General features: G+C 51.0%; 1 protein-coding gene across 1 annotated transcript; it reads right to left on the reverse strand.

Annotated features, from left to right (window-relative positions):
* Positions 1-614: 614 nt before the first annotated feature.
* On the reverse strand, positions 615-9276 carry Saxo4 (stabilizer of axonemal microtubules 4). Its single transcript, XM_050137518.1, has 14 exons — positions 9189-9276; positions 8624-8759; positions 8102-8219; positions 7705-7858; positions 6003-6131; positions 5433-5496; positions 5024-5136; positions 4595-4654; positions 4399-4485; positions 4058-4171; positions 3886-3980; positions 1374-1538; positions 897-976; positions 615-709 (listed from the first exon to the last, which is right to left on the reverse strand). The coding sequence occupies exons 2-13, from the start codon at positions 8730-8732 to the stop codon at positions 907-909; spliced, it is 1278 nt and encodes a 425-aa protein (XP_049993475.1). The 5' UTR covers positions 8733-8759; positions 9189-9276; the 3' UTR covers positions 615-709; positions 897-906.
* Between the last annotated feature and the right edge of the window lie 8119 nt (positions 9277-17395).

Consider the following 17395-nt stretch of genomic DNA (forward strand, 5'->3'; position numbering starts at 1 on the left):
TAGATTCTGCCTTGCAGGCGAGGAGCTCTGGGGCCCAGGTGCCCCATCTTCCCACACATTTGCTCATTGGGGACTGTGCTCAGTGGGGCGTCCCTCTAACAAACAACTTGTTCTTGTCCTCATAAAAGACAGCGCTTTCCTCTGGCTGCCTGGCTGGAGGGAGAGCCAGCCTTTGCCATCAGCTCTCGATCTGTGCTTGCATCTAGCTGCCCATCCATCACAAAGACCTTTCCATCTCTGGCATTTTCCTGGCCTACCCCTATATATTTCTCCCTTCTGAGGCCCTCAGTGGGACCCCCAAAGTCCTGCTTTAATCTGTCCTGTTTTAGAGAGGTAATTCAGTAACTGGTCCCTCATTCCACCTGCCCTCTGCCCCTCCCCTGGAGCCCACCTCCACCCTGACCTGACTGGTCACTATCCTAGACAGCACTAGCTGAGGAGCTTATCTCAACAGGGCAGGAAACACTGATGCATCTTGTTTGTGGAGCCACTGTGACTCAGATGCTCCAACCAGTCCCCTGGCTCCAAATCTGGCCCTGAACCCTCTACCCAGACACACCCCAGCTCAATACCTTTGCCCAGCACCACCCTGTCCCACAATAACTGCAATACTGTACTGATTCAGTGTTCTTTATTTCCTTAGGAAAGTAACTTGGGGGGGGGGGGTTGGGGGAGCATAGGGAAAGCAGCTTGTCCCATCACGACAAACCTGGGCAGAAGGAACAAAGACAAGGTCTGAGGGGGGCCCTAGGGTGATTGTGAACACTCTCCAGAAGAAACAAAGGCCATCCTGACTCCCATCCCTCAAAGCCTAACTCAGCCCAGGGCTTGGGAAAGAAGCTGGCCAGTGAGGCCTTCCCCTGGGGAGTGGGCAGGAGGGCATCCTGTCCTCTTACCCCTCAAGACTCAGCTGGTAGCCGTGTAGCGGTTGCTATGAGGCGTGTCTCGATAGAAGGGGTCAACCGAAGTCAAGGTTCTGTAGGAAGAAAGGAAGCTGCTAGAAGGATGGGTGACCAGGCTTGTGACCTCTGCCTCCTTCCCTGAGATCCCAAGAGCCCGCAAGGCCCAGACAAGGGCAACCAAACCACAGACAATCTCTGCCTGCCACCTGGACCAGCCCTTACTGTCCAAGTGGAGGCTTTGAAGAACTGAGCAGCGGGACAGGAGGGGCAGGCCCACAGTTCATTCATCTTTAAATCCATCTTCCACAGCCCCCCGACACCATGGAGGAAGAGAGACATGCAGAGGAAAGAATCCGGGCAGGTAGGAGGCCAGGAATCAGAGTCTAGAATCAAGACCAGCCAGAGGAAACGGCCTCACAGGCACAACAGATAGGAGATAGGGCACGGGGGCAGAGCTGGGGGGCATGCTACCTTCCCACATGAGGGTGCAGCTGCCGCAGGGTCTCTGTGGGGTTTGGAGTGGTGTCCATGCGGGTAATAGATTCGTTGAGGGCATAGCCTCCTGCTTTCTGGGGCTGGATGCCACCTCGAGTCCAGCCTTCTCGGTCCAGTCCCTTGGGGATGTTCTCGAAGTACCTAAGGTAGTGCGTAGGTCCTTGATCACCGCTCACTTCTTTCTGAGGCCCGTCCCACCCTTCATTGCCAACAGATCTTGAGCCTTGGACCTCTTCAGTCCCCTCGCCTCTGTCCATGTCTCTCCTCTGCCTGTCGTGCCTGAGCCTTTGTCCACCAAGGACATTCTCACTCAGAAAGCCTGTCCCCATTCCTGGAGCCGAGCTCCTCTGCCTCATTCCAGAGTTGAGACGGATGTGGAGAGCAAAGGACGGGATCTGTGGCCTTCCCACCTGTGGCCCTGCCAGAAGCCAGAGAGGAACCTGCCCACCATCTCCCTAAGACTCTGACTCCCCTCCTTCGGCCAAGAGAACTAAACCCTAGGCCAGGTTGTGAGACACAAAATGAGGAAGGCTTGGCCCCCACCCTTGGCTTCTAAAGACGAATGCCAGGATGCTGCTGATAGGTCCATTTGGAAATCAGTGATTACAATCCCTCGGGGCTTTGGGATCCCCAGCAAGAAACAGAGTGCCTAACACCTGACAAGAATTCCTGACAGGTAACAGGGGCAGGTGTAGGGACTTGCAGAAAGGCTATAGCCTGAGGAGGGCCTACTGGGGCCTCAAAAGCTGAGTGGTCATCTAAAGAGGGACAGATCTTTGTCTCCCAACACCCAAAGTGCTCCCCTTTCCCCCATCACCCTTATGGGAAGGAGAGAAGTTACTGAACTCCCAAGCTGAAGCCCAAGGGTAATTTAGCTCAGAAGGCACCAAAGGCTCTTCCAGCTCAGACCTCTATTGCTGGCTGGTCCTCAACCAGAGAACTTTGCAATCTAGACTCCAATGCCACCTTCTTAAAGCAATCCCCTGTCCCAGCTTCCTGTTCCTCCTCTCCACTAACCACATCACCGATGTAATCATCCCAACCAGGGCCTAGGCCAGTATCTGCCCTCAGTCAGGACTCCGAAAACAGGAAGTACCCCAGAACAGGAGCAGGAAAAGGGAAACCTGACAAGCCAGAGAAACCTGGAATGCTCAGGTATGGAGGGCAATTGTGTGTGAGAGGAGTGCGGGGAGGAGGTCTGGCTTTTCCAGCTCTAGGATTCTATTCCCCAAAAGCACTTCCTGTTGGAGTGAGCTAATAAAGATGTAATTCCAGCACTTGGGAGGCAAAAACAGGAGTTCTTGCCACAAGATCTAGGCCAGCCTTGTCTACAGTGAGAGTTCCAGGCTAGTCAAGGCCACATAGCAAGACTGTCTCACAAAAACAAAGGAGGACTGGAAAGATGGTTCCGAGGTTAAGAGCACTGCCTGTTCTTTCAGAGGTCCTGAGTTCAATTCCCGGCAACTACGTGGTGGCTCACAACCATCGACAATGAGGTCTGGTGCCCTCTTCTGGTGTGCAGGCATGCATGCAGGTAGAATACTGTATAATATTAAAAAAAATAAATCTTTTTTTTAATATTTATTTATTTATTATGTATACAATGTTCTGTCTGTGTGTCTGCCTGCAGGACAGAAGAGGGCACCAGACCTCATTACAGATGGTTGTGAACCACCATGTGGTTGCTGGGAATTGAACTCAGGACCTTTGGAAGAGCAGGCAGTGCTCTTAACCGCTGAGCCATCTCTCCAGCCCCCTAAAAAAATAAATCTTTTTAAAAATATACTATTTCCTCTTTGTTGCTCCTAGATGCCCTCGCCACCTGACCCTGGCCTCTGAAGGCCCCTGCACCCATGGCTTTTGGATTGCCTTCCCCTGGAAGCCTCCTGCAGGCCTAAGTCCCAGCTCCTAGCTCACCTGCTAAGGAAGCACTGAGTTGACCAGCATGGGATGGAGGCAATGCCTTAGAGACTGATGTTTCGGCTGCTGAGACCCCTGCATTCACCTACTCTTCCCTAGCCCACCAGTCTAGCCCTAGTATCTTGTTCTGTCTGTGAGAGCTCCCCTTGAGTTGCTAGAACCTGTGTCTCCTGAGTAAGGAGCTCCCATGAAGCTTAATGTCACCCTGGGGACAGCTTTCTAACTAGTAACTAATGGGCCTGGGGTGTGACTGTCCTGGCTCTCCTTGGGTGGGGACAGCAGCGAGCTGTGTGCCTTACGCTGCTGTCCAGAGTTTCTGCCACAGGACAGCTGGCCTCATAACAGCCCATCGCTGCCTGCTTCCCTTTGCTTTCAACTTCCACGTGCCCCCTAAAGACCACTCTTCCCGTGAAGGGCTGGCACGCGATGTTCAGCTGATGGTCTGTGTGGGGGAGTCTTTAGTGTAGGTCTTGGTTCTCCTTCCAGAGGTCGTGACCTCGTGACTTGCTCTGCCTCATCTATAGTCTGTCAAACGGATCTCAGCTCTCAGCCCGGAAGGGAGCCTCACCCTTGGTTGTAGGTAGTCAGGTACCGTTGGTCTCTGTCCGATTCATAGGAGCTCCGGACGTAGCTGGGGTTGTTAATAGTGAACCCTGTGGGCTCCTGCAAGAGATGGAGACAGGGGGATGGTCAGGACTCAGGAGCATAGTTAGGGGCAGGGATGGGTGTGGCACTGTTACCTTGTTCCCCACAGACTCCCTGCCGAGCAGGGCAACGTTTGTCTGTTGCATCCGCTGGGGCCGCTGGTAGGACCTGTGGCTCATGCTGGCAGGCTGTGGGCTTGGAGCAGGCATCTGTAGGGAGCAGAGCCACAGACAAGATGGGAGGCTGGGTGGCTGGCTGAGTTCATACGGTGGAGGAAGGACGGGCAGGGCGCTTCCACCCCTGCCAAATCATTCCGTGTTTCCAAACACGCCACTCCGCCCAGGCCCCCACTTTACACTCCATTCGACACCCTTCACCCACCTCTCCAGATATTCTGCCTGTCCCCATTCTTCCCTGCTGGGCCCCTGTCACTCACTCTGGAGTTCAAGATCCTCTCATTCACTCGGCTGTATCCTGTGTCCCGATCAGAGCCTCTGGACAGCACAGGGAGAAACTCGCTTCCCTGAAAGAGGGAGCAAAGCATCTGTGGGTACCATCCCTTCGCAATTCCAAGCCGGGTGCAATTGTCCTCCTCACGGGCGGCCCTGGACCCCCAGGAGCACAGAGCTTACCTGAGGGTGACTTATAGGGAGGAAGTCCGACTTGGTGATGCTCCGTCCTGGGTGGGGGACCTGGGGAGGGGTGCACACTGGGAGATCAGCTTAACCTTCCTTGTCCTTCCTGGCTCCCACACTCTGACTCCAGCCCCCACTGTGTCAAGAATGCAGAAGGGTTCTGTACAGACAACTGAGGAACAGGTAGAGTTTCTGTGGAATGACCAACCCCAAGGTCCTGAATGGGAGCCAGCAGGGAAGTGACCTTGGCCTCACCTCTTGAACCTATTTGGACCTCAGTATTCTCATCTATAAAGTGGGATTCTGAACCATGGTCCATGTCTTCCACTACATACGTGACTGGAGGCCTTTGTGTCAGGAGTTTAAAACGTAACCACGCCCCCCCCCCAGAATTGGGAATTTCAATGCTTCTGAGACTACACTTACGGGGTCCCCAGGATATGCCTGTGAGGGCGGCTGGAAGACAGTGGGATTCTTGGTTGACTCTTCAGTGAAGCCAGTCTCTTCTTTGGAACCGATCGTCTTCTTGAGCAAGAGATCTGCAATAGTCAGAGTTGTCTGAGCTTTGTGGGGCCGCCTCAGTGTCCCAGCAGGAAAGGGACAGGCTCCAGGGTCCAGGCCAGGAAAAGAGAAGGGAATGGGCACTGACAGGCCAGGAGTAGCTGTGGGCAGGCCCTACAGACTCTGCTACAGCAGCAGGCCAGAGCTCTGAAATCAGGACATGGCTCCCTCAAGCCACCAATATGTCTGTCCTTCTTTCTCCCCTGGTGGCTTCTAATCCCCCTGGAGTCTTCCCTAGGGGTTGGAGAAGGAAGGCCAAGTTGAGAAGGCCTACCTGAATGGTTTGGAGCTTCCTTGATATACTTGGAATTGTACTCGGAAGCCATGAAGCGTGGACCCTGGAACATACAAGGTGGGGCAATAGGGACACACACAGTGGCCAGGATGGAGGGCAGACATTCCATGGTGGTGGTGGTAGCTCGTTGGGTGTGTGAACTCCCAGTGGGCCTGGGAGGAGGAGGCTAGCACAACACTCTGATATGATATCTGTCTGATATGCCTGAGGAGGAGGCATGGCAGTGTCCCGAATGCCTCCATGAAAACTCCAAGTCACACACCATGCTGAGTTCCTGGAAATGACCCCGAGGAACTCAGACAGAAGCAAGGGGGTCATGGCAAAGTGGGAAAAGCTGATGGAAGAAAATACATATAAGCTGGGGCACATGGGACAGGGCAGGGTATGGTGGCCACTTTGATACAGTTCGGTAACTATCAAATTGAAAATGCCTTGCTCTTTGCAATGTTCCTCAGGACCGGAGCCCACGTGCCATAGCTCCGTGAGAGTAATCACAGGGCCAGCCTCTGCAGGGGGCCCCCCCACTCCTTCCCATTCCGTCCCACTCACATAGTGCGAGTTCTCCCACTCCACAGAGCCCTTGCCCTGCTGCTGGTGGAGCAGGGGAACCTCCTTGGGCTCCAGTCCTGTGATGGTCTGAGGTCCATGATCCTGGGTATCGAAATGGACCTTCTTAACCTGGAGGAGGGAACACAAGTGGTTATCCTGCGGGTGTGGGAATGTCCATCACTTTCTAACCTCCATTTCTACAGAGCGCCTTCATGGCGGTCTGTGTGGTTCAATTACCATGAAGGCAGTGGGCTCTCCTGGATCAGAGTTTGCAATAGCTTGCTCCGAGTGACTCTCATGGGGACTCTGGGTCCTCAGGCTGCTATAGGCACACAACTCCTTGCTGGGCCCCTCAACCAGAGACTCCTGCCTTGTGGCCTTTGCATTGATATACTGCTCAGAACACACATCCCTTTGATAGCTTTGCCTAGAGGAATGCTTGCGTCTCTTGAATCCTGACCAGTGTTTCCATGGGAACCTGTTTCCCAGTCTTGGGTGTGTACTTCATCTCTCCTCCCATGATGCATTTTCCTCTGCTCTTACCCCTTCTGGTTTTTTTTTTTTTTAATCAAGTGTTTTTTTAATATTTATTTATTATGTATACAATATTCTGTATGTCTGCAGGCCAGAAGAGGGCACCAGACCTCATTATAGATGGTTGTGAGCCACCATGTGGTTGCTGGGAATTGAACTCAGGACCTTTGGAAGAGCAGGCAATGCTCTTAACCACTGAGCCATCTCTCCAGCCCCCCTTCTGGTTTTTTAAATTTTATTTTAATCTTAAAAGATTTATTAGTGGGGCTGGAGAGGTCCTGAGTTCAATTCCCAGCAACCACACGGTGGCTCACAACCATCTGTAATGAGATCTGGCGCCCTCTTCTGGTGTGTCGGCTTACAAGATTTGTTAGTATTTTCTGTGTCTGTGCTTGTGTATGTTGCATGTAGACCACAGAGGCCAGATGAGGGCATCAGATACCCCGGGACTGGAGTTCCGGACAGTTATGAGTCTCCTGATATGGGTGCTGGGGACTGAACTCAGCATCCTTTAGAAGAGCAGTGCACACTCTTAATCTCTGAGTCTTATCATCATTATTGGCATTGAGATTCGGTCTCGTGTGGTCCAGGCTGGTCTCAAATTTGATATGCAGCTAAGGATATGCCTCCGTCTCTCCAGTGCTGGAATTCCAGGTAAACAGCACTAGGCCTGGTTTTTGAAGTGCCAGGGGATGGAACCCAGAGCCTCATGAGTGTTAGGCAAGCACCAAACCCACGGAGCTACAGCCTAAGCACACTCCCTCCAAACTTAAAATGTGTTCAGAACAGATTGGTTGGACGAATGAGTACCTGTCCTCATGACCACGGTGGTGACTTGAATGATGCTAATCACGACGACAGAAGCAAAGCAGGTGGGGGTGGTGACAGCGAGGGAGAGGCAGTAAGAGCGGTGGCAATGGGTTTGAACATATGGATAGGACACTGGTCTCTGTGAGGCTGGAGTGGACGTGAGGGTGTGGAGGGGCAGGGGGGATAGCATGTGAAGATAAGATCACCCTGGGGGGTGGTCCCTCACCCTAGACTTCGTCATCTCGGCTTTATGCAATGGTTGGAGGTGCTGCTCCTGTTTGCTAGAAAGAACCTCCCTCCCCTCCTTCCTGCACACATCCTGGGGTTCACTCCTTCCCTGCACAGGCCCCGCACTGACCTCCTTGGAAAGTGGTCCAGTATTGAGCTTCTCTCGCCCATAGCCAGAGGTGGTCTGGTACAGGTTCCAGGGCATGGGGTGTTTGCCATCAGGCACTTCTAGGGGACAGTAGCTCTGACTGGTCACAGACTTGGAAGTGTCACGAATCTGTTCCCTGAGGGGTAGGAGGAAGCAAGAGCTTGGACCTCTGGGGCCATCTGCCTTTGTTCTGGGGCTGAGGGCTGCATGACTCATTCCCAGAAGCTTCCATCTCTCCCATCCCTCTCCCAAGCATTTCAACTGGTCAGTGAGCCCAGAGCCACCGAGGCCTTGCCTTGGAGCCTGGGGCAAATGACATCTCTGACAGCTAAGATTCAGCAGGACGGAGGTGGGAGGAAAGGGGTAATGGAAACTGTACCCTATGGCTGGATTGTCCAGGGTATCCAGATGGGGTTGGTAGGAGACCAGAGGCCGATAGTTGGATTTGTAGCCTGTGCCTACATGGCTCCCCATTCGGGGCTTGAACTCCTCCCGACCTGCGAGGGGGCAAGACCAAGACAGGACCAAAGGTCATCAGAAGGGGAGGAGTGGCTTCCAGGCCGAGTCGGCACCCCCTAGGGCCCACCAAGCTGGGGGGATACCCAACATCCCAAGTGATGGGAGCTGAGTAGGCCTGACCCTTCAGAGGACAGTGAGAACAGGAAACAAATTCAATGGCGTGGGGACACAAGAACCATGTGGCAGACTCACTGTGGTGACAGGATGAGGGAGGGGGCGGCTAGACAAGGCCAGCTTGACAGCACGAGTTTTGGGGTTCAGGGAATAACAGGCCAGCTCAGTGTGGCAGGTCACTGGTAGGATTGGCCTAGAAACTGCGCTGCTCCTGGCCTCTCTTCCCACCCGGGGTCCAGAAGGTAGCTCCCACAGAGGGGGTCCTCACCATAGGCTGTGCAGTAGCTGGTAGCATAAAACTTCAGAGGGTCAGAGCAGCCCCCCGAACTCATTTTCACATAAGGAGAGACAACCCCGAGAGGGAGTTTTCCCATCATGGTGCTGTGGGGCAGGGCCCCGCGAGCCTGAGAAGAAACCATGAGGCCCTCAGGAGTCCTGATCCAAGGCTCCAACCCCAGAAGGATGCTGACCCCAAGACAAGGGAAGAAACAACCCATCTTCCGCTCACACTGGCTTATCGCATACCAGCTTTCAAAAGCCCCATTTTAGAGCCAAGAAACTTGGGTGCCAAACCTCTTAAGAAGAGGCAGGAGCCGGGCTTCAGACCTGGGATTCAGGTCTGGGGTTCAGACCTGGGGTATTTGAATCCCAGTCCTCTGGTCTAACCCACCCCCAATGTGCGTTTTAAGGAGTCCATGAACAGAAGACTGCCTACCTGAGAATTTCTCTCCTGTGAGGCACCCCCATCTCTTACTCAGTTCCTTCTCCAATCCCCTCCCTCTGGAAGTTCCCTGTGCTCTCCTGGGACCCTAGACAGTAGGCCCCACCCTCACCTGCCCTCTGCAGTTGGCTCTGAGGTCAGCAGAGGCCACTGGAGGCAGGAGCTGCTCAAGAGAAGCCGGCCCTCCTGAGGTGGAGATGGCCAAGCTAGAGGAAACAGAGTGTTGCTTAGCAACCAGCACCTAGCAACAGCGTCCCAAGTCTCTGAAGCCCTTCTCAAACCATGGCCCAGTGAGGGGCTGACCTGTCCAGAAGAGGAGCGCCAGGTACGGCACAGACTTCTTTCTGTTCTCATGGCTCTGGCCCCAGCTGCCTGCGCAAGACCATGTCTTAACTGACAGAAAATAAAAGCTAACTCTGGACAATTGCTCCCATTTATAGAGTACCCACTTCTCCCCAGACACTTTACATCCTTTATCTCCATCCTCCTCCCGGCTCTTCCAGGTAGCTATTATTATCCTCTCTTTGCTGGGGAACAAGAGGTTTAGACAAGCAGAGCAGCTCGGCCAGCCGGAGGTCTCAAAATCAAAAACAAAAAAAAAAATTAACCCAGTTAAGATTCCACGTGGGTGGACCCAGATCACACTCCTATGCCTCTTGGTAAATTAATGTTTACTATGTTCTGCTCCAACCAAATCTGTGTTAAGCTCTTTACACACATTACCTCTTACAATTTCCAGACTCCCGATGAGCTCGGGGCTCTTGGTATATGGCCAAAAACCACAGCAGTGGTTAAGGTCACAGCTCCAGGCCTGTTGGCTTTGATAAGGCACCTTGCCTTTTCATGTCCTCTCTTCTCCATCTGAATCAAGTATGTGACTTCCGGCAGAAAGTGTGGGTGCAGCGTTTGATGAAAGGAAGGGGGCAACGTTGGTGCTTATCTGCAAGCTGTGGTCTGAATGCCGCTCCCAGCCAACTCCACGGGGACCCCGTAACAGCCTGCATGCCTCAGGCTGGTTTCTGGCCTTGTAAACATTGTGACAGTTGGGTCTCCAGGGGTAGGGGAGGAGCTCTGAGCAGTGTCTGCCAACTACTGGGGTGCAAACTCTGCCATCACTGCTACTTTCCGATAACCAATGCCATGTCCCAAATAGGAACTTTAAATAATTTCATGTTTATTTAACATGAAATTTAACAGCAAGGGTTAACGGCCAGCCTGTCAATTCCCTGCCTTCAGCTGTCACTAGTGTGTGAGCTTCTCCTCTGCAACAAGTGACCTATGAAGAAAAGGAACACAGAGAGAAAGGGACTGTCCTGCCTAGGATTAACACATGTTACATTGGCCCACCAGCACCAGGGATTGTGAGTACGTTATACCCCAACAGAGAAACCCCCGGATCAAGAAGTGGCCATGGTCTAGAAGGGCTTCGGGACAAACTGAGGCACAATGGATTCTCACCCTCCAAGGTCATGATTCAGCCCAGAGATCAGGGGTTCCAAGGGCGGAGGAGTGAATGCAGTCAGCCTTGCCTCCATCAAGCAGTTCCCAGATTGCCAACAGAGATGCCCATGGGCACTTCATGGATGAAACATGAGAAGATTTAGATGGCCCTTGGTGGGGCACACGCAGGGCAAAGGCAGAGAGAGCGAGAGCAGTGTTACTTCAGGCACCCCTGGAGAAGAGGTCACAGCCTGAGCTCAGATTCTGAAGCGGGGTGGCACGGGCTCTGGTCTGCCATTAAATGCATTTGAAACTTAGTGCAGGGTATGTGTGTCCTAATAGACTTTCTGGGAAATGGGGACAATAATGACAACTGCCTGTAGGTTGCAGCACAAATGAAGCATGCAGCCAAGCACCAGTGCATGCTAAAGGCCATCTACTGTGGTAGGGAAAGCCCTGGAGAGAGGCGCCGTGTGTGTGTGTGTGTGTGTGTGTGTGTGTGTGCGTGTGTAAATGTATGTCTGTATGTACAAGCATGGCATGTATGTGCATATCAGAAGGGAGCCCCAGTGTATGTTCTTTTTTTCTGCAGTCTTTTATTGCCCCTGAAGATAACAGTTGGGTGTTCAGAATTAGGAATTAAGTATCTCTAGGGGATCATTGTCATCCTTCCTTGTGCGTAATTTTTTTCTTCTTTTGATTGTTTTTATTGAGCTAAACATTTTTCTCTGATCCCCTCTCTTCCTCCCACTCCCTTCTACCATCTCCCGAGACACCCATGCTCCCAATTTACTCAGGAGATCTTGTCTTTTTTTCCTTCCTATGTAGATCCCCGTACGTCTCTCTTAGGGTCCTCTTTGTTGTCTAGGTTGTCTGGAGTTGTGAACTGTAGGTTGGTTTTTTCTTTATGTCTAGAAGCCACTTATGAGTGAGTACATATTACATTTGTCTTTCTGGGTCTGGGTTACCTCATTCAATATGTTTTTTTTTCTAGATCCATTCATTTACATGCAAATTTCAAGATGTCATTATTTTTTACTGCTGAGAAGTACTCCATTATGTAAATGGACCACATCTTCTTTATCTAGTCTTCAGCTGACTGGGCATCCAGGGGCATCTAGGTTGTTTCCAGGTTCTGGCTATGACAAACAATGCTTCAATGAACATAGTTGAGCACATGTTCTTGTGATATAATTGAGCATCCTTTGGGTATATACCCAACAGCGGTATTGTTGGGTCTTGAGATATATTGTTTCCTAATTTTCTGAGAAATTGCCATACTGATTTCTAAAGCAGTTGTACCAGTTTACACTCCCACCAGCAATGGAGGAGCTTATCCTACATCCTCTCCAGCATAAGTTGTCATCTGTGTTTTTATCTTGACCATTCTTACAGGTGTAAGATGCAATCTCAGAGTTGTTTTGATTTGCATTTCTCTGATGACTAAGGATATTGAGCATTTCCTTAAGTGTCTTTCAGCCATTTTAGATTCGTCTTTGAGACTTCTCTGTTTAGGTCTGTACCCCATTTTTAATTGAAAAAGGCAACTTGAGGGAGAAAGGGTTTATTTGGCTCACAGCTTAAGCGTACAGCCCAGCAAAGCAGAGAAGCCGAAGTAACAGAGGCTTGAAGTAGCTGCTCTCATCGCGTGCACAACCAGAAAGCAGAGAGCAGGGTCTGGAGAGGTGGTGCGGGGGTGGGGCACTTCGGCTCTTGCAGACAGCACGCTTCAGGTGACTCACAGTTATCTGGAACTCCAGATCCAGGAACTCCTATGCCCTCTAAGAAAACAGCAGAAAGAATGCATTCTGCTCAGCTAGCTTTCTCCATTTTACAGTCCGGGCTCCCTCCCTAGCCAGGGAATGGAGCTGTCAATAATTTAAATCTCCCTACAGGGGCAGAGGCAGGGAGACCTCTGTGGGTTTGAAGTCAGTCTAGTTTACATATGAAGTTCCAGGACAGCCAGGACTGCAGAGAGATCTTGTATCAAAAAACAAAAACAAACAACAACAACAAAAACAAAAAACAAGCCCTCCCATAAGCACACCTGTGGCCCATCTCCAGGAAATTCTGGGTCCTGTCAAGCTGACAATGAGCACGTATCATGGTAGGCTCCTTCCATATTTTGTTTGAGACCTAATTTCTTATTGGTCTGGAACTTGGCCATATAAGTTATGCTATTTACTCTCCGAGGTTCCAGGAATCTGCCTGTCTCTGTCTCCCATCCTGCCATGGCTGGAATTACAGGTTCATTCCTCTATACACAGTGTTATATGGACTGCCAGCCTCAAATCATGGCACAGGGACTTATTAGTAGTTAGGAATGCTCAGCCTTAGCTTAGGCTTGTTTCTAGATAGCTGTTTGTTTTTTAACTAAAATTAACTGTTTCTATTAATTTAAGTGCTGTCTTGAGACTTGTTAACCTCATTTTCGTACTGTCCAGCCCACTTTCCTGTTTCCTCCATGTCTGGCTGGCTGACCCCCAGCTGGCTGGCCAGCTCCCCTTTTCTCTCTGCTCACTAGCCCCACTTATTCCTCTTCTGCTAGCTATTGGCTGTTCATCTTTTTATTAGACCAATCAGGCACCTTAGGCAGGCAAGGTAAAACAGCAACACATCTTTACATAGTCAAACAATTGTTATATTCCACAATACATGGTTTCCGGGGATCCAAACTCAGGCCCTCACGCTTGTGAGGCAAGTGCTTTACCTACTGAGCCATGCCCTAGTTCTTTAGGCAAAAAGTTGAGGCATTCAGTTAAAGACAGGAATTCCACAGTGTCTCAGACACAGTCATGTGATGGAGTGAAAGAAAGCTCTACTCTGAGTTTGAGCTCAAAACTGTCTCCTCTGTAACTTCTCCAAGCCTGTTTTTGCATCTGCAATCCGGGAGGACACATCATCTGACTCACAAGGTCAGGGGCTCTGATGAGGTGAAATACCTGGCAACCGTGTCTGGCAATTGGCACAGGCAGAGGGAAAGAGGACTCTCCACCAGGAAGGTAATGGCAAATGTGAACTGGACTTCAGCCTAGATTCTGAGACATATTCTATGTGGCTGGATCCTGTACAGGGAAGAGAGGTGGGAGGAAAGTTCTAGATAGCCCCTTTGGTCACCTTGGGCTGCTGGACTTACAAAAGCAGCTGCTTAGGGTTAGCAGCCCCAGGTTGTTGCAAACCTTGTTTTTTGTTGTGCAGCGACATCTAGTGGTCGTAACTCAGAACTGCGGATGAGAAGGTTAACAGAGCTGGCAACTCCTTGGAAGGAGCTTGCAGAAAGATGGCTAGGACCAGGTTCACCTACACACCACTTACACACCCACTCTTCAGAACAAACTGGACAGGCCTGGGTCTCACGAAGGGCTAAAGCCTAACGGCTTCCCACATGGATGAAGGTACTTGTAGCCAAATTGTGTGACTTGGGCCTCTCTGTGTGCCTAGGTTTTTCTACCTCTACAGAGAAGCTAACAATCCTTTCAACCGGGGTTGAAATTCAGGACTCACATCATCCCTTGCTCTTCCCGTAATTGTTACTATTTATTAACTACTATCTCTGTGTGGGACACCAACCTAGGAAACATCAGACTCTTTACTTTTGAGACAGGGCTTCACGTCTACTTGCTATGTAGCCACTGGTGGCCTTGAGTCTGTGATCCTGCTGCCTCCACCTCCCAAATGCTGGGATCACAGGCATGGGCTACTATACTCAGTTTATACAGTGCTGGGGTTTAACCCGGGGCTTTGCGTATGCTAGGCAAGCGCTTCACCAAGTGAATTACACTCCCAGTCCTCGCCCTCTGCCACCCCATCAGTTTTTCCTCCGGCCCTAAGAGCCAGTGATTACTGTAACCTATTTTACAAGTGGGAAAACAGCTGCAGTCTCACAGGCAGGAAGAGGTGGATCTTGGATCCTCTGCAGAGCGCTGGGAGAGCAGCCGTGAGCTCTGACACCACTCGGTTCAGCTTAATGGTTTTGCAAAGTAATGGCTGCCTCGGGCAGGAGGGCAACATCCTCCTCTTTTTTAGATCCGAATCAGTTCAGGTACTTACGCTCTGGGCTACAGGTCCCCGTAAGAGGGCTAAATGGAGCATGTAAGATGTCGCACAATCAAGCATGCATGGTTTCACATCGGCTGGTGCATCATGATGGCTGAGCTCGGAGTGCGAAGCTCTCAAGAAGAGAGAGGCCAGCAGATTCCAGCTTAATGGAAGGGTACCATCCATTAGGGGCATTCAAGCAAGAGCCGCACAGGCTGACAATGACAGCAGACCAACTCGGGATTTGCGGGGTACCAGACACCAACCATCCTGATCATTTCCCACACTCTAGCACACCTGAACCTCACCACGAGCAGTGGAAAAGACCAGATTCCACTTCATGGATGAAGGAGCCGAGGCACAGAGAGCCTGCCAGCCTGGGGTCACACAGCGAGTGAAGGAAGCAGCCACTATTTGAAGCAGGTGGGCCCGCCTCCAAGGCCACGCTGCCAACCGCTTTGACAGCATCTCATAGATTGTGTCAGAGGTTCTCTGATCTCCTTTCAAATATCTTACCTTTGATGACATGGTTTCTTAGGCTGGTTGGTTCTTGGTTTTTCGAAACACGAGTTTCTCTGTGTACCCCTTGGCTGACTTGAAACTTGATTTGTAGACCAGGCTGGCCTAAAATTCAGAGATTCACCTGCCTGTGCCTCCTGAATGCTAGGATTAAAAGCATGCACCACCACTGCCCAGCCTAAATCCTATAAGCAAAAACAAACAAAAAAACCCAAAAAAACAAAAAAACTCATCCATCCCTCTGGTGGTCTCTCACACCCAGTACCTCAAATGCCCTGGGCAAACAATTCACAGAGAAGAACATTAAAAGTGAGGCAGGGGGATGTGGATGTAGCTCAGTTGGTAGAGTGCTTGCCTAGCATGCATGAGGCCCTGGGTTCAATCCCTAGTACTGTATAAAACTGGCGACGCCACTACGCAGTGGTAACACATGTAATCACAGCATTCAGGAGGTCGAAGAAGGATCCTGGAAGTTCAGTGTCATCCTCTTCTACACAGTGAAGTCAAGGCCAGTTCAGGATACACGAAACCTTAACCCCAAGAGGAAAATAATAAAGATTTTAAAGAGCCCTAACTTCAGGGCCTCATGGATATGCCTTTCCATCAGAGATCTGTCACTGGCTCAGGAGGCTTGTCCTAGTCATGACCGTGGGAGGTGGCTGCTTCCTGGGCTGGAGGAAAGAGATGACACAGCCAGAGCGAAGAGGAGTCTGGGTGGTGCCAGCACCAGGACCATGGGGGAGTGGTGGGTGATGTGGCTGCGGAGACAGGTCATGTGTCCAGAGATGCGGTGGACAGGTACCATCTCTAGTTTCCCTACACTGGAACCAGTGAGCAGCCTTAGTGAGGCAGCAATGACCTTTCAAAACTGCTTTGACAAACTGGGGTGGCAGGCCAGTCAGCAGCATGTCTGCCAGGCAAGCAAGAGAACCTGATTCAATCCCCAGAACCCCATTTTTTTTTCTTTTTGATTTTCAAGACAGGGTTTCTCTGTAGCATTGGAGCCTGTCCTGGAACTTGCTCTGTAGACCAGGCTGGCCTCGAACTCACAGAGATCCACCTGTCTCTGCCTCCTGAGTGCTGGCACTAAAGGCATGTGCCACCACCACCCAGCTAAAACCCACATTTTCTAAAAGGGGAGGACTGGAGAGATGGCTCAGCACGCATTGCTCTTGCAGAGGACCCAGGTTCAGTTCCCAGTACCCACAAGGTAGTTTATAATCCTCTCTACTCCAGTTCAAGGAGATCTGTTGCCTCTGATCTCCACAACCGCCATGAACAGATGGTGAGTTGTGTGACCAACCCTTTTGTGGAGAGACCAACATACACATCTATTCACCCCAGACAGGGAGTCCATGGCAGACAAAAGTACCAGACAGGTATCTACCATCAAAGTCCAAATTGATTAACCAGTGAGTTTTATTGAGGTCACTTACAGGAATGTGGGTGAGGGGCTACTTACAGAAGAAGAAAGGCGTCAATAACAACTGCATCACCAAAGCCCACCCCAGCATGGGTGACAGCTCACAAAGCAGGGACCTGGGGCACACTGCACAGCCTGTACCAGCTCAGAAAGTTGGAGAATGTCCTCTCACCCTCAATTAGTCTAAACCTCTTCCAGGCAACTCAACTGGCTTCTGCTTCTTCCAGGAAGCTGGTCTGGATTCAGTCTTCTTTGCAGCTTGGTTCATCTTAGAATTCTTTGCAGCCTGCCTTGTCTAAGAGGGACTCTCAGCTTTTATAGCTGGTAGAGAGGCACAGTGAGTCTGTTCAGTTTCAGGGACTTCCTGAAGCTATTCTGAGTCCTTTATCATCCTGCTTAAAGAACTTCCCTGCAGGATGGAATGTCAGAGAAAACTGTTGCGTGTGTGTGTGCCTGCATGCACACACCATGCATATACACACACAAGCAAAACACTCATACACATTAGAAAATAAAAACAGGTGTAGTGACATATGCCTGTAATCCTATCACTTGGAAGGCAGAGATAAGAGGACACTTGCTTGGAGCTCGCTAGTCAGTTGGTCCAGCCTACTGGGCAAGTTTCTAGGCAGTGAGACACCCTGTCTCAAAATACAAGGCCGACTGTATTTGCTGACTGAGTGGAAACAGCTCAGTCAGCAAAGTGCCTGTCATGCAAGCATGAGGACCTGAGCTTGATCTCCCAGAGACACATGAAAAAGGTGGGGACAGTAGCCCATGCCAGTAATCCTAGCCCTGAGAAAGAAGGGACAGGAGGATGGGTCACTGGGGCTCACAGGTCAGTCAGTCTAGCCAATCTGTGAGTTCTAGGTTCAGTGAGAGACTCCATCTAAAAATTA

Source organism: Alexandromys fortis, unplaced genomic scaffold (assembly GCF_014885135.2).
Source record: "Alexandromys fortis isolate MF-2015 unplaced genomic scaffold, M_Fortis_MF-2015_v1.1 scaffold_3, whole genome shotgun sequence".
In the NCBI taxonomy this organism is placed as follows: domain Eukaryota; kingdom Metazoa; phylum Chordata; class Mammalia; order Rodentia; family Cricetidae; genus Alexandromys; species Alexandromys fortis.

Bases quoted from the DNA above. Each gene is read 5' to 3' on its own strand.
- Saxo4 (XM_050137518.1), bottom strand. From the start codon at position 8,732: ATGATGGGAAAACTCCCTCTCGGGGTTGTCTCTCCTTATGTGAAAATG. The intron at 6,132-7,704 runs GTCAGTGCGGGG...TCCCTCCTCCAG, and splicing joins CTGGACCACTTTCCAAGGAG to GTTAAGAAGGTCCATTTCGA. The intron at 5,497-6,002 runs GTGAGTGGGACG...TGTATGTTCCAG, and splicing joins AGTGGGAGAACTCGCACTAT to GGTCCACGCTTCATGGCTTC.